At 35.8% G+C, this 16,830-nt stretch overlaps 2 protein-coding genes across 2 annotated transcripts; both read left to right on the top strand.

Annotated features, from left to right (window-relative positions):
* The first annotated feature begins 5,480 nt into the window (after window positions 1-5,480).
* LOC143569534 (uncharacterized) lies at window positions 5,481-5,795 on the top strand. Its single transcript, XM_077055416.1, has one exon. It carries the CDS (start codon window positions 5,481-5,483, stop codon window positions 5,793-5,795), a length of 315 nt encoding a protein of 104 aa, XP_076911531.1.
* Window positions 5,796-12,663: 6,868 nt separating this feature from the next.
* On the top strand, window positions 12,664-16,255 carry LOC143569537 (polygalacturonase-like). Its single transcript, XM_077055419.1, has 5 exons — window positions 12,664-12,984; window positions 13,069-13,294; window positions 13,637-13,728; window positions 14,249-14,764; window positions 15,137-16,255. The coding sequence occupies exons 1-5, from the start codon at window positions 12,871-12,873 to the stop codon at window positions 15,383-15,385; spliced, it is 1,197 nt and encodes a 398-aa protein (XP_076911534.1). The 5' UTR covers window positions 12,664-12,870; the 3' UTR covers window positions 15,386-16,255.
* The last annotated feature ends 575 nt before the right edge of the window (window positions 16,256-16,830 follow it).

A 16,830-nucleotide genomic window follows, 5' to 3' on the forward strand; every position in this document is an offset into this window, starting at 1 on the left:
ATACCCTAACCGGTAGACGTTAGTTACGTCATATGTAATGTCGGGCACATGAGTTACCATGGTAATTATACGAGAATACATGGTTCATTGTATTGATTGTACGTGAATATATAATTCACCGTATTGAATATGCGATCAAACGATCGATAGTTATTGAAACCCGAATGAATCGAGGGTTCAATTATAGACGAGATATATGATATTTAGTGATGTTACGAAGTATTAAAGCTTCGGGATAAGTGGATTAAAGCACAGAAAAAGGATTTCGATTTAATAGTACGTCGGTACGTTAAACGAAACCTTTAATACCAAACCGAGCAAGAGACGATCGATCAAGCCGAAAAAGATGCGTAATAACTAATAATATGACGTTTTAAGTTAATAAATGTCATGGTTTAAGTTTTTAAATCGGTTTTATATAAATTTCATTTTTAGCCGAAAAACGACCGTTTTAGCATCGTTTTAAGCCGAATTAAACGTCTAACCGAAAAACGAACTGAACCAGATTATCCAAAACATTATCCGGATTACGAGAATCTGAATATGTGGCCACAAATGAAGTTGTGGGTCCCACCCCACCCATCCAAAAATCCCGATCGGACTTAATGTCCACAATCCCAATTCATTTTTCTTTTTTCATCCAACTTTTTCAACAAACCTCCAATTCTCTCAAGACCAAGAGCCAAAAACCGAGATTTTTGACAAGAAAAACCGAGGTGAAATTGTGTAATGTACGTGTTTATGTTCGTTTCTTGAGTGTTCTTGCAAGAAAAGGAGGTTTCCAAGTGAAAAAGGGTGAAAACCCGAGATGGAACCGATTCTTGCATGATCAAGTGATGTATACGGGTTATACAAGGGATCTTGGTCCAAGAAAGGAGTTAAACGAACCAAAAACGAATTATTACGGTTGAATCTTTGTTTTTATATCATAACCGAAACCATGAAACAAATGGCTTGATTGTGGGTGTAACTTGCTTGGTGTGGTGTTATTGTGCTTGTAGGTGTTGTATCTAGTTGCTAACAAAGGCTAGAAAGCGAGATTCTTGCGGTTTGAAGCTAGAAACTCAAGGTAGTTCGGTTTTTTGTATAAGGGTGTGATTTGGACAGATTGTGTTTCGTGTAGAGTTAGGTCATGAAATTTTACAGGGATGATCTACACATGAAAATATGAGTTATGTGAATTTTTGGTAATTTTTGGACAAATGATGAATTTTTGTTGAATTTAATGCTCGGTTTTGGCCAAAAATGGTGAAAAATAGTTAAATATCATGAAAAATTCTGGAAAATTTCAGAAAAGCTTTTTATAACATTTATAAGTCACACACAAAATTTTAGGTCTGTTGGAGAAGTCTAAGTAGGCTTTTCGGTTAAACGAGTTCTAGGGTTTTCTAGCTCGGTTTTAGTGAAAATGGCATGTAAAAGAAGATTTTGGTTCTGGAAAAATTACAGGGACTATGTGGATGGCAGGGGACATCCAGGAGAAATTTGGGATTTTTTTTAAGATCGTTTGGTATTTACGACATATTTAGTGTTAAATGGTGTTTAAAAATAAATAAATAAATTTTAAATATAAGAATTAATTCTGGAAATATTTTTATAAAATTCCCCACTGTTAAAAAGTGATTTGTGCAAAATTTCAAGATCCGAGAGTAAACGGATAAGTATTTGTGCTAATTATCAAACTTTTAAAGTTAAAACGCGTAAACCGGTGAAGTTCGCTTAAGTGAGCTGACTGGTGTATAAAAACCCTAAAAATGAACTATTTTCATATAAATGAGTTAAACAAGTAAAAATAAATCATCCGAAAATAATTCGGATGATTTGAGTAATTTTAACCTATTTTAACAGTTTCCGGTACGCCAAAGACGGAAACGGGTTCCGCGGTCAAACCGGACGTCTAAACCGAGCTATAATTTCACCACTTTAATTAAGTTATCAGTCAACAACTATTTTCGGGTCGTGTGCGACCAAACTCATTTTGAAACATAAAATTGGATAACCGTGCTGGGCACGCAAAACGGGGAAAACGAATTAATAGAAAATTTGACTGTTGAACTCTAAACGACATCACAATCTGAGTCCGGAGAAGTATTTCGGGTACAGTACTGGGTTAACAGTGTCCCCAGATGTGCCAGTTGATACGGTTAAAAGATTATATAAACAATAAGTGTATAATAACGATCTTAGGGATCATATTACAGATTGGGCGCGTTAATTGATAATGATCGTTATTACCTGCTTGCATGTGCTAAGGTGAGTTTCACGAGCCCTTTTTTCTGAATTGTTTTCAAATATTTTCCAGGGGGGGAAAGCATGTTATTATTTAAATGTTTAAGTACATACTGAACGCATGGATTTGCGTGTATTTATAAATATTTGATTGTACGGGAATCGTATGGAGTGAGTACAGTACTGGGTTAACAGTGTCCCCAGGGGTCCCTAGAAGTGTTCCCAGGTTAACATTGTCCCTGGAGTGAGTACAGTACTGGGTTAACAGTGTCCCCAGGGGTCCCTAGAAGTGTTCCCGGGTTAACATTGTCCCCGTAGTGAGTACAGTACTGGGTTAACAGTGTCCCCAGGGGTCCCTAGAAGTGTTCCCGGGTTAACATTGTCCCCGGAGTGAGTACAGTACTGGGTTAACAGTGTCCCCAGGGGTCCCTAGAAGTGTTCCCGGGTTAACATTGTCCCCGGAGTGAGTACAGTACTGGGTTAACAGTGTCCCCAGGGGTCCCTAGAAGTGTTCCCGGGTTAACATTGTCCCCGGAGTGAGTACAGTACTGGGTTAACAGTGTCCCCAGATAATATTATATTATGATATGGATTTATCATGGTTTACTAAAATTGTGAAACTCACCAACTATTCGTAGTTGACCCGTTTTCTCACGTGCTTTTCAGGTACAATTAAGATGAAGTGATTGCTTACGTGCTAAGTGCTTGATGTGTGTAAGATTTGCGTGCAGGATGTTAGGATACATTATAACAAATAGAATTGTGTATCGTATTGTATGATGCGTGTATCACCTAGACGGTAATGAAATACCAGATAATGCAATTTGAAGTATATTAATGTATTCAGTTTTCTTTATAAACAATGTGGTTGATATCAGAGGTGTCTGTTGCATCCCGTTTACGTTTCCGCTGCGGTTGCGGGGTGTTACAGTGGTAGGTGTAAATAAGAGGCTAAGTGGTAAGGTGAGCAGGTTAGATAGTGGACTACGTGTCTTCGGATACGTACATGATGCATGTAGTGGTTGTATGATAAGTTGCTTGATTAACTAGAACTCACTCAGCGTAGCTGACTTTTAGTATGCACGCAGGTGATCAGACCAAAGAACTAGCTTGAGGATGTCACATGGCATGGATTGAACGGCTGACATCTGAAGATGGAAGAAAAGATGTTTTAAATAAATGATTTGTTTTATGGTATCAAAGAAGAGATTGAATGTTTTGTAACGAATGCTTCAAGTAAACGTTTCCGCGAAAGTTTTAGTTAACTCTGATTGTAAGAACTGTGTTTATGAGTAAATCCGACGCTAAAGTAGGGCCACCGAGTTCGGGGCCTTACACTAGCTAGTAAGTTGCCCGAACGTTGCAACAGTTTTTTTATGTATACAAGATGCTTTTCATTTCTACTTTGTAAACGGAACGACACAAAATAAATATTTACAAATTTAAGAAGCAAATTAAGTGTAAAGAAAAAGACATTAACAATTCTTAGGCTAAATTCCAATAAGGCTATGTGTAGTGGAGGGGCTACAAATTGGGGCGTTTTGCGCCGTGTGGCGCCCAGTCAGCAAGGGGTGAGAATTTGTTTTTGGGATGTAATGGTGTAGGGCTATAAATATGAATATAATATATATATATATATATATATATAATAATCATATACATATATATATATGTGTATATTTAACACACACACATATGTATATATGCCAGCCCCACCACCTGCAACTCTCCCCTTCTTCCAGGCGACAAAAAGAACTCGCCCCCGCCCTTTTTCGCCCACATATCGCCGGGGGGGGGGGGGTGTTCTCGCCGCTTTTCTCCCAATCCGACGCCCCACTACACTTGGCCTAAGTGCCATTTCTCCAATACTATTTAGCATGAATAACAGCGCTACGCGATGAGATAATTTGTGTTGCATCTAATCTAACATGTGCAATCATACTATTGTTATTGTGCATAATAAAAATTATGTCATTAGATGACTAAGGTACAGAAAGGTGCCCACACGATTTCCGGCTTAAATAGCAATGACTTGACCAAAATACTAAAATTTAAATAAGGTTATAAAAATTTAAAAATAAGATCAAACAAAAATAAATTAACCTATAATGTAATACACTCATTGATCCATGTACGATTTTTCATAACTTATTAATATGGATTTTATGTAGGGAATTAAATGTATGGCTAGACCATTTTACCCCTTTAAAAATGGAGTTACTCTTAAAATAAAATAAAAACTCTTAATATGTCATTCTCAAATGTTATAGATAGTAATTGCAATAACAATAAGAGTAAAAACTACACGGATGATCCCCCATATGGTCTATGGTAAATTAAAATTTCATTTTTTATCGTATCTTTTGAGATTTTTAGCATAAAGTAGCAAGTGTTTGAATTTGCATCTTTGTAAAGGTGTGTACTCATAACTTCAATCCTTTTTTTTTTTTTTTTTTTTGCTTAACTTAACATAATTGTTTTTTCAATTCGACTTTTTTTCATAAAAGAAATAATCACTAAAATTTGGATAAACATGTGAACTATCTGTTCATAATAATAAGGGTGGGAGGGGTGTATTCGGGCATAAGGTTGTGGACTTGCAGGTAAGCTATCCTCGTAGGATACACCAACCATTGTTATTAGGGTAGTGGTTTCAGGTTATACTAACCAGTTAGGGTAGTGGAGTTCGGGATTGCAAGTGGGCCCTCAACCAGTCATCTACCTTCTTCGTAATTGTTTTAAAAAAGGGGGATGTGGTATTTGAGATAAGTATTGTCAATGATTAAGGGGTTTTAGAATAATTAATTTATAAATAATATGACAGTGTTGAATTGGTGAAACTTTGGGTAGTTTAGTCGAGCGCCCCTCCCACTTAACCAATAAAAACATGAATTAACAAGTACCCATAACACAAACTCAAAGGTCAAAGAACAAGAATCAATAAAAGATTCAGGATCTTAAGAACCCTTTAAATAAAATTATTCCAACCTAAATTCTACACACCAATATAATGGACTTTTTCAAGGTAGGAATAAGTTTCCTTATAAATACCCACAAAACAAGTGCTCCCAAAAAGCAATTTGTGACAAGCACCACCACTCACCATACCATTCATTATTTCCATATTCATATCACATGCCAAATAGAAATGATGTCTGAGTTCCTAAATTCCAACTTCTAACATACATCTCCATCAATTTCCTTCATCTCATAAACACAAAACCATTTAAAAGTGTTCTGAAGCGACGGTGATGAGGCGGATATTGGCGGTGATGAGGCGGAACGTTCAAAACATGAAGAAAACCACCAAAGTGGCGGATGAAAACATGTTTAGAGAAGGAAATGGAGTCGAGTTTCCGGTTATAGTTCACAATACACGACATGGATATACCGGTCTATCTCTTGTTTATAGCATTCTTCGGGCCCCACTCTCACTTCTGTCATGCCTATCTTCTCACCCACAAGGTTCTTCTGACGGGGCTTGGGTCTCGGGTGATTTTACACATAGATCAGAGGTTAATCATCTTATGGTTAGCGATGGCATGCGCTATGCAATCTTGATGTAATAAGTTTTGTAATCTTGATGTGCTCTTATATTAAATGAATTATGTCCATCAAATCATGTAGTAAGATTAGATAGAGATGACAATACCATTTACTATCTCGATTCATTAGAACTTGGGCAGGTAAGAAAATTTCTCGTTGAGTTACATACTTAAAAACCAATAAACCACAGTTTGAAGAAATAACTTTTTATACATATATTCTGTTGTGAGTTTGTGACTAGTAATGCATGCATAAAAGTCGTAACCTTGTTGATGTTAATGGTGGTAAATTGAGGCATATTGGCTGTCTAGATTCCAGCCTAGCAGAAGACCGTGGAAGTTGCAATCAAGCATATATTATAAGAGAAAAAGATTCTAGTGGCAATCATTCAACAGAAAAGGTTGAAAAAGAATGGCAAATGGTTGGTGAAAGCGAAAGAAAGCTTGTTGGCTATATATGAAGGAACCGAGTGAGTGTGACTGGTCACCAGTTTCAGCATCTCATCGAGTCATGGGTTGTTTGGACCCAAAACATTTGGTTCACTAAAACCCAAGGACCCGTGCACGAATCTTGGTTTGATTTGATTGGTTTAACAATTAAAGAACTTTGGTTCATTGATGTTTGTTAATTGTGCTATAAATATACAATGTTAGGTCGATTCTCAGTTTTTGTGATTTGACTTCAAGACAGGATATAGGTGGGGTAGATTGCATATGAACCTAAACTTGTACCTTTCGAATAACTTAACTTCAACTTCAAAAAACAATAAGTAAGAAACCAGATTCTTTGTTAATACAGGGTGTTTTTTGTTACGTTTTGAAAGTGATTACATGATATAAAACGAATAAAGTTATGTACCAAAGTTATAGAAAATGGGTTTAGTAAAATCAAATGAACACATGGAATATGATTTTTAATTTGATTGGTTAAAAAATAAAAAGTATAAACCTTATGTTCCTGCAACAAAAATTCAAACTTGTGACTCATTGATGTGTTGATACCTTACATAGAATATATTGCACCCTTTTACTCGAATAAGTTTCACTATTTCAAGATAATTAGGCCTCAAAACCCAAAAGAATTAGGCTCGAAATTAGAGTGTATTCCCGAGACATGTTAATAAACATAGGTGTAAGGGAAATGATTAGAAAGAAAATATAAATCAATGAGTAACATCTATACAACTTAAAAAGACTTGTGTTCAAACTTCTTGGGTTAGGTTGTTAGAGACATAACATAGTAATTTGACAACATGGTATGTAACGAAAGTTTTGACAACATAGTATGTAACGAAAGTTGTTTGTTCAATCACTTGACTTTAGGCTGCATTGTCCAACTGGTTATCAAAGGACCATGGCATCAACAGGGTAAAGAAAATAAAAAAGGAATCCCACTAATTATAAATAAAGAAAAAGAAGAAACAACATAAAGTAACTTTTAAGGTCCCATGGTAATCCCAACACAATTAGACATTCATAAGCATAAACTAATCCAGCTCCGATACTGAAACATATACGATATTCAATTACTGCACCAAGACTGACAAGGGGTGCGCGCGCATGTGTGTGTTTATATATATGTTTTGATATACTGGAGCACTTTAAGTTTTGTATTATTATGCCTAAAGTATGTTCGTACAACACCAAAAAGGATTAAGTGGAGCATTGTTTGCCTATAAACAAAGTCTATAAAGATTATTTACCTTAAAGAATATATGCTTTTCGTTTCATTGTTTTCTTATCATCAACAGTTGAAACACTGAGCTCATACCATGGGGAATGCACCTAGCAAAACAACAAATGTCACCAAATAAATCCAGGTATTTTCCCTTAAATAAAACTTCAAAATACAATTACAATTGTGTTGCTAGTTAAACCACTACACGTTTTTTATGAGTAAGTTAATAAGAGCCTTCACGTGGTTTTCACTTTTTAGTTAAACCACTCGACGACATGGACACAATGAATGAAGTGATTGAATTACCAGGTATTTTCCCGCCAGATAGAGCTGCAAGTGGTGCATATATGCTTTCAGGATCTTGAGGTTGAAAATCAAACACCAATACCTATCAAACAGAAAAGAAAAAATAAAAAAAGAAGCGGGTAACCAGATATGCATTTTAAATACTTAGATTATGAACAACAAATTGATATAAATGTGAAAATTAACATATAATTAATGAACTGATGGAGTTAATTAATTAAAACCTGAGAAGGAAGAGAAGGTGAGGTGGAGAGGACCATGAAGTGTTGTAGATCCCATGAAAGATACAAGGAATAAGCTGCGGACATAACTAACTGCGGAGGGCCCTTGGTGGCTCTTAACGGCACTGCCGCCACGAATATGTCAGTTGGTCTTGCCGGTGACGGTGGATTGATGATGGAATTGGCCACTATCAAGCCCACACCACCCATTTTTTTTAGTGTTTTTTAATATATAAACGGCGATATTTAAATTTCGTATTTTCAGGTTGTTAAAACTTAAAATATAACCATCAACTTCGTTTTTTATCAATAAACCATCAAAATATTAAACTTTATTTTTGTATTTTATGGGATGACTTATAGCTTACGTAAAGTTAATAAAAAAATGCTTGAGATTACTTATCGATTGAGAGGATAAGTTACAAATTTGTAACTTACGGAGTATAACTTATTGCTATAAGTCACAAAAACTAAAAAGGTAAAAAATAAGGAATCCCAAACACCTCCTATATGTTATCAATGAAACACCTAATAAATTAAAGAAAAAAGTTAATACTTTCATAATGAAATTTTAAACTCGCTAGAAATGATCAAATGTCAATAGTCAACACAAAAGAACGAAAGAGGTAAACTTTGGTGGAAGATTATATAGTCCTTTCATAACTCGTCCTAGTCGTGGTCTTGTATTCCGACTAGACTCTCTTGGGGTGGGCGGTGGGTCCACAGAGGTAGATTGGTAAACTTTCGTTGGATCTTAAACCGACCGGTGTAGAGTTAGATCAGATCATTCGAATTGATGTGAAAAATGGAGAGCACACATAAATTTGGCTAGATTGTTGGTTAAATGTTTGGCCACTGGAAGACCGATTTCAAAAACTCTTTTCAATTAGAAAGTCGAAGAGGTGAACGGTGGCTAACTGATTATTTTTTCATGGTCGATGGGATGATTTGTGGAAGATGAGAGTGGAGTAAAAACCCTATGGGACCGGTTCTCCGAAATGAGTTTAGGGAGTTGCTAACCATGTGTCAACATGTATTACTTGAGCCTGGTAAGAACCAACTATTCTAGTGTGGTGACCCCTCAGGTGAATTTTCGGTCCACAGCCTAAAAAACATATTGATGGAGAAAGAATTGATTCGGCCCATTTTTGCTTTTGATGGAACAATTGGATTCCGAAAAAGGTGGGTTTTTGTGCTTAATAGATTGCCTACCTTTGAAGCTTTGGCTAGGAGAAGAATTTCGACAAGTTCAACCGAGTACCCAATTTGTGGTAGGGAGGAGGAATCGAGTGATCATATTCTCTTTTTGTGTGAAGAAGTTCAAGCGGTATGGTGCTTGATTTCTCAATGGTGCAAGGAACCCCCGATTTAAGCATTTAGTGTTCGAGATTTGGTAGAGCTTCGTTGGTACATGTCGGCTCTATAGGATAAATCTAAAGCTTTTCACACAATTTTCCTATTTACAATGTGGTGTCTTTGAAATAAATGAGACGATCTAGTCCATAATGGGGCCCTGGTTCATATTCAAAGCCTATACGAAGAGATTAAATCTCTAAGTTACCTTTGAATCAAGTATAGATCCAAAAAAAGATGGTTAACTTGGGAGGATTGGTGAAGGTTTTGGTTGTAATTCGTTGTTATTGTTGTATAGTTTTGCTTTTAGTGGTGAGGCTTAGTTTTATTTTCTTTCTTTGCTTCCTTTTTTTGGCAATTGTGGCAAGCGGTTCTAGCATCTTGCCAGTTTTAATAAAGTTTTGTTGGTCGTTAAAAAACCACATAAGAGCATTCTCGGCGCGTTCTCTATCTCTATAATTACACTAAAAACCAATATCTTTTCTATCTATTTTTCAATTAAATAATGTTTTTTATACATTTATCATTACTTCTTTTATCTACTCTACTCACAACCACTTTCAAAATTGTGATTACTTGAGCTAATTCCGTACCACCATAATATTTTGGTAGGTATTCGATTTGTGTTTTTCAATTTTACTTATTTTCGGTTTCAGTATTTTTCGTTTCCGTGCTAGCGGAGGCGGGACCAATTCTTTAGCATGGGGTCACCCGCACCCCTTGAATTTTTTTAAAGTATTTATAAGTTAAAATTACGACCGCATCCCAAGAAAATTGACACTGACCTCATGAGTTTTTAAAACCGACTTTGAGAAAAAAAAATTCCTGAGTTCGTCTCTGGATACTAGTATCGACATTATCCCTATCTCCATGGTTGATCTTTAATGATACTTTCGCATTTTATGAGTTTATTCGTAATTTGTAAGGCCCCGTTACCGGTGCCTCACTTTTTTATGTTGGATTTATTCATAAACATAGCTCTAAACATCAGAGTTAATTTAAACTTTACGCGGAATATACATCTTTCATAAAACATTATATAATAATTCATAACTTGTCTTAATCAACCACTCTTGTCTTTTAAATTAAACATCAAATCATAAAAATAACTTGAGTCTTCAGATGCCAGCTTCTTTATTCAACTGCCATGTGCCCCGCTCAAGCTAGCTGCTTCATCCTACTCACATGCGTGCATACTAAAAGTCAGCTACGCTGAGTGAGTTCTAGATAATCATACATCATACAATACATACATTTACCTTTAATTATGCATCCGAAGATCCATTACAATTACTTTACTAACCTACTTTCATTACATAACTTCATACATACATTCATACTTTATTATTTTCATACTATATAATTTCTGTCCATTCTATTTAAGATATTATTAGGGTATGATCCCTCTTTCCTTTGTCTGTCTCAGATATTTAGGGTCTGATCCCTTTCTTTTCTATCTCAGATATTATTAGGGTCTGATCCCTTTTTACTTCTCTATCTCAGATATTATTAGGGTCTGATCCCTTACTTCTTTATCTTCGTACATACTGTCTTTACATACCCTTAATATACATATACTTTCTTTTATCATTCATACATACTCATATGTTATACACATATCTAACATACACATTTAATTATCATATTCATACCTCCCTTATCAATACGTGCAATATCCGAAGATCGTTCACGTACCGACAAGCTTTCATTCACATTCAAAATATACATACATAAATAACATATAAATTATACATGACATACACTTACCAAATAAGGTAAGTGTATTAATTATCACATCGAGTATGCACACAACCCCGGAAACATAACAAGTAATGGGGCTAGAAACTCACCTGAAACGTTCACCGTTAATGGTAATCCCTTTCTTTAGTTGTGCACGGCAAACTGTATAAAAATTACGCGTATTAATTACTATCACCCATAACGAATTTCTAGTTTAATCGTAAACGGGGGTCCGGGGGCAGAGCCCCTGGCTGGGGTTAAGCTGCCGGGTCAGCTTAGAAATTTTTTTTTTCATTAACTGTCTTAACACCTTTTCCATTAGGATTTTTTTAAATTATTATATTATTCTCTAGCTCATTTGTTATAACGAATTAGGCCTAATTCGTTATCTGAACACAGCCTAAATCATTATCTGCACATGATCTGATTCGTTATCCTGATTCGTTATCTTAACATAGCGAATTGGGTAAGCAACGAATCACTTGATTCGTTGTCTTAACATAACGAACTGGGTGAGTAACGAATCACTTGATTCGTTATCTTGTCATAACGAACTGGGTGAGCTAATTCGTTATCTTGACATAACGAATGGGCGAGTAACGAATTACCTGATTCGTTATCTTGATCCCTTCATAATAACGAATTAGCATCTTTTCTTATCCAAACTTTGACTAAGGGGTCAAAGTCAAAATTTTCAAGAACAATAACAGTCAACATTCATCAGATCTGCAATAAACCTTCGTTTCTTAACGAAACAACGCAAATTTGGTACCATTGAACTCGTATTACCAGCTCCTACAAACCCTAACCATCAATTCACCCAAACATCGAGTCTAAATTGGTGCGTTTGCTACATATGTACAGACGACTCTTAATACCCCCGATTAACATATCAATTGTTAATGGATTTCACTGTGAATTAGTCCATTTGATTCGTTTTCACCATAGCCACATAGATCTAGAATTACTAAAACGAATCCGAGCATAAATGAACAAGTTTCCGTTTTAAACGTACCTTAAACGAGTCGGTTTGCGAACACGAGCTAGTCTTGATGTAGGTTTGGTTCGTCACAACGTTCTAGCACCAAAGCTCGGGTTTTCACCTTCGGATCTTAACTCGGGGCTATGGTGTAGAGATGGATAAAAATGGAAAGGATTAGGGTTTAAAGGGTATTTATACTCCCTTAAGCCCATGGACCTAAGACACATTCCATCTCTTGTTCCATCTTCTAAAATCCAAGCCTATCCTCTTAGAATTTATTATCTAAACCGATACACGACACATTATTGCATAAACAAAATTCTCTTTTATTATTATAACCAAAAGTATGATCTTACATAATTTATCTTTACATGTATGTATGTACCATACCTTTTGTGTAAACAAGATAGTATACAGATTTGTCAACACATCGAGCAAGGAAACTTTCTAGTTTTGTTAGAATAACTATACCATATAAATTTCATTTTACAGGTTTCAACAAAATACTTCTAAACGTAACTTTATGTAATTAAAAATATATATTGGATATTTAACAAACCACATAAATAAATCAAAATCTAAACTCATTTGTAATATCGCATTCGCTGAATATGTGGTCAAAGCCTTTTCTTATGCACCATATCTTTTCCATCCTTTAAAACCACACCATCTGGTGAATCCACACAAAAACACCAAGAAATATGGTGTTTCATACAATTTTTGTTCTAATTTTAGACTATCTTCAACCTCATAAATATCCCTAAACATACTGTTGCAGATCTAACGATTCAATTCAAAGCCAAAAATCTAGTCACAATGGAATTCAAATCATGTCTGGTTGTCACCATTTTCATGTTCATATCCATTGCACAGGCTGAAGTTTTCGACATCACAAAATTCGGTGCTAAGGCTGATGCTGAGATCAGTAAGGTAAACAATCAACCAGCACCATGCAATATCTATGCATGTTTCTTGCAAAGTTATCAAATTGTTAAACAATATGTTAATGTCTAGGCTTTAGCTGATGCATGGGCTAAAGCATGTTCCGCACCACAACCGAGCCAACTGCTTATTCCAAAAGGTCGATATTTGTTGAACATGGTCGAGTTTAATGGACCATGTAAATCTCCGGTCGAGGTTAAGATTGATGGAACTTTGATAGGACCAGAAGATCCTGTGACCATTCCAAAAGGATCCCAATGGATCACATTTAGCTATATCACTGCCATGAAAATAATGGGTACAAAGTTATACTCCCTCCGTCCCATTATAAGTGTCATAGTTTGACTTTTCAAGTCTTTCTTTTGCAACATTGACCGTAAATATTTTTGTTCGTGTCATATAATACTTGATGAAAATTATACCAATGTATAATACATTTAAAACCCAATCCATTCATATATTTTACATTATGTATATTATATAACACAAACAGAAATATTGTTGGTCAAAGTTAAACAAGAAAGACTTGAAAAATCAAATTAAGACACTTATAATGGGACGGAGTGAGTATCAATTTAAAGATATTCATTAAAAATACTTTATGTCATTTATTGGCTTGACATTGTTCATGTTGTTTCAGGTTCGGGTACGTTAGACGGTGTTGGAGGGGCCATGTCTTGGTCAACAGACGATCCAAAAACAACTGTTGAAAAAGGCTCACCCCTTCAATATGTATGCATGTTTTTCGTTAATAGTATTTTCTTGTATGATTGTTATTTGATAGACACGTTTTTATATTATTTATTACTTTGCTGTTTACATAAAAAAATGGAGCCATGGGTTTTACTGGGAGGAACTTAATCTTTATCCCTTGGGATAGAATAAGATGTCTCCTCGTCTCATGCTCTCGAGACCTTAACAACAGCTTTGCTATGAATGTGATCTTAATGAATTAACAACCATTAGAGTTTGGTAAATAAGCCACTTTTAGCCTCTAAAAACACCACATCATAAAGCTTTTACCGTACACAAAAAATACTACTATTGTTTTGGCTAATAATAAAAAGGTACGTGGTTAATCAAAAAGGTTTTACCATTGTACTTTTAATATACAATGTTTTTGGTTAATTTCTTTATCGGATGGGTTTGAGTGCTTTTGAAGCATGGGTGTTTTTGATGTTTAGACATGTTTTTTTAAGTTGTTTTTGGGTTTTGTTATTGTGGATGTTCTTATATGTTAAAACTAATGCAGAATCTTAACTTTAACTTCATCAAAGATTCTTACATTACCGGAATAACTTCTAAGGACAGCAAGAATATCCACATGAATCTGGTGCAATGTACCAATGTTACAGTCCAAGATTTTAAAGCAAGCGCACCCGGATCCAGCCCAAACACCATTGGAATCCATGTTGTGTGGTCGAAAAACATCAATATCAAGAACTGCGTAATAGGTACCGGTGACGACTGTGTCTCAATTGGCGATGGAAACGATCACGTAATCGTGGAGGGAGTGAAATGTGGTCCGGGCAAGGGTATTAGCATTGGAGGTTTGGGTAGAAACACTGGTGAGAAACCAGTGACGGGAGTTACCGTGAAGAACTGCTCGTTTTCGTCCACGCTTAACGGTGTCTGGATTAAAACATGGCCTCATTCACATCCCGGAGACGCAGGAGATATTCATTTTGAAGATCTTACCATGGAAAAAGTTGACAACCCTGTTTTCATCCAACAAGATTATTGCCCCCATATTGAATGCAAAAAAGATGTAAGTATATGTTGCATGCATGCAGACACCATATTTTTTTTATTAGGGTCAGTTATACACACCTTCTGACATCTGATCCTACATTGTTTCAAACAGCCGCTAGGGTAGATCAGACGAGGGTTTTGATAAAAAATAAATTCAAAATTTGACCGTCTATGGTCAGAACAACCGTCCGGAGTTCTAACCAGTGACCAATAATTTTCAAATTTCTTTTTTGGTCAAAATGGTTGTTTGAATGTTTTGTGAATGGCTGTTTAATGGTGTGAAATCAGATGAGTTGTTGTAGCTACAACATCAGCATGACCTTTTTATTAATTATTAATGCATCTGATTGACTTTGTTTCTAAATTGTTTGAATGACCATGCATGCAGAGTCCATCAAACGTTAAGATTCATAATGTTATCATTAAGAATGTTAAGGGGACTTCGAACTCACCGGAAGTTGTGAAGCTGAGATGCAGCAAGGCGACTAAGGGGTGCGAGAAAGTGGAGATTTCTAATATAAATTTGAAGTATGATGGTCCTGCAGGCAAAGCAATTCAAGAATGCCAGCATGTGAAGCCAATTTATTCCGGCCAACTTGTTCCTCCGGGCTGTGCAAAGTCTTTTGAAGATAATTGATCAAAGTTGAAGGTAGCAGTTTGAAGTGACCGTTAGAATAAGAATGAATCAGTAGTAAGCTAGTTTGTTGCAAAATAAACGTTTCTCTCTTTTGTGTTTAGTTTAATTTCTAGCTGCTTGCTTGCCTGCCTATTTAAAGGCTCTTGTTATTCAATAATACATGCATTTTTACAAAGTCAGTTTATACGTATTGGAATTAATCATAAAAAGGAACTTAGGTTATGTTTTATAGGAAATATATTTTTTCTTATGTATTTAACTAAGGGGTGTGTATGTAATTATGTATTAAGGGTAATTCTCGGTTATGGTTAAGTGGTTATTAGTGGTGTTAATATTATTGTTTTAATTGAAGCGATGCCTTCATTTTAATTCACACCACTTCATAGTGTTTAGATAGGGTGTCCCGAACTAGAATACTAGTAGGCCATTTGTATACAAATGTAATATGTTGTTCAATTGTTAATCCAAGTGCAGTTTGCTTGTTCTTATTCTCGGTCGTATCATTTTGTGTGTAAAGTGTATATTTGGTGCTTTTGATTTACCAACAGGTGGTATCAAAGCCCAGGGTTCAAATTATCGAACACTCTTATTCAAGAAGCAAGCTCAGGAATCTGAATTGGCGTTCATCAGGAAACCTATGGAGAAAGTTGTTCTTCGCAGCGATATCAAATAGGCAGATCCGAAGGGCGATGGAAGATGAGACCAAACATGATCTCGGTTGAATGAGAGTGGGAGATGGACAATGTTGTTAACCGTATGTAGAAGTCTCAAAGAAGGCAAGAAGAAGGAAATTTCAGGAAATGCAATTAATGAAAGATCAAAAGAGGAATGATCATAGCAGGGTAAATGCCCATGAACAAGCCGTAGAACGTACTGTTTATTGGAAGATCGTTTGTTTTGTCAAAGATGATTTCATTATTCACAAAAATTGTACGTATAGGAGAAAATATACAAGGAAACTATCATTCTATTTTAATGGAGATATTCTAAAGATTATATACGTGAATACATATATATATAAAATATGTTCCACTAATACGCCCCCACAGTCAAAGTAGTAGCTTGCCGAATGCACAAAATGGATCGTAACCGAGAAAATAACAGTTTCGGCAGCCTTTTGGTGAATATATCGGTGTATTGGTAGTCGGCGGGAACATGTAGGACGCACATGGTTCCAAGGCGCACCTTCTCACGAATAAGGTGAATATCAATTTCAACGTGTTTCGTGCGTTGGTGTTGAACCGGATTATGAGACAGGTACATTGCAGAAATGTTGTCACAATAAATAATAGAGGCACGTCTGATGGGTACGTGTAGCTCGAGAAGTAGGTTACGTAACTATGTTAACTCTGCCGTTGTATTAGCTACACCTCTATATTCTGCCTCGGAACTTGATCTTGAGATAGTTTGTTGTTGTTTAGATAACCAAGAAACTAAGTTGCCCG

The sequence above is a fragment of the Bidens hawaiensis genome, unplaced genomic scaffold, assembly GCF_021521415.1.
Source record: "Bidens hawaiensis isolate Kalapana, Puna unplaced genomic scaffold, B.hawaiensis_p1.1 tig00024530_1, whole genome shotgun sequence".
NCBI classification, from domain to species: domain Eukaryota; kingdom Viridiplantae; phylum Streptophyta; class Magnoliopsida; order Asterales; family Asteraceae; genus Bidens; species Bidens hawaiensis.

What these genes read in the sequence shown, in the direction of transcription:
- LOC143569534 (XM_077055416.1), top strand. Translation starts at nt 5,481, where the DNA reads ATGAGGCGGATATTGGCGGTGATGAGGCGGAACGTTCAAAACATGAAG.
- LOC143569537 (XM_077055419.1), top strand. Translation starts at nt 12,871, where the DNA reads ATGGAATTCAAATCATGTCTGGTTGTCACCATTTTCATGTTCATATCC. An exon ending in CTGATGCTGAGATCAGTAAG is followed by an intron (nt 12,985 to 13,068) that starts GTAAACAATCAA and finishes GTTAATGTCTAG; the next exon opens with GCTTTAGCTGATGCATGGGC. An exon ending in CACTGCCATGAAAATAATGG is followed by an intron (nt 13,295 to 13,636) that starts GTACAAAGTTAT and finishes ATGTTGTTTCAG; the next exon opens with GTTCGGGTACGTTAGACGGT.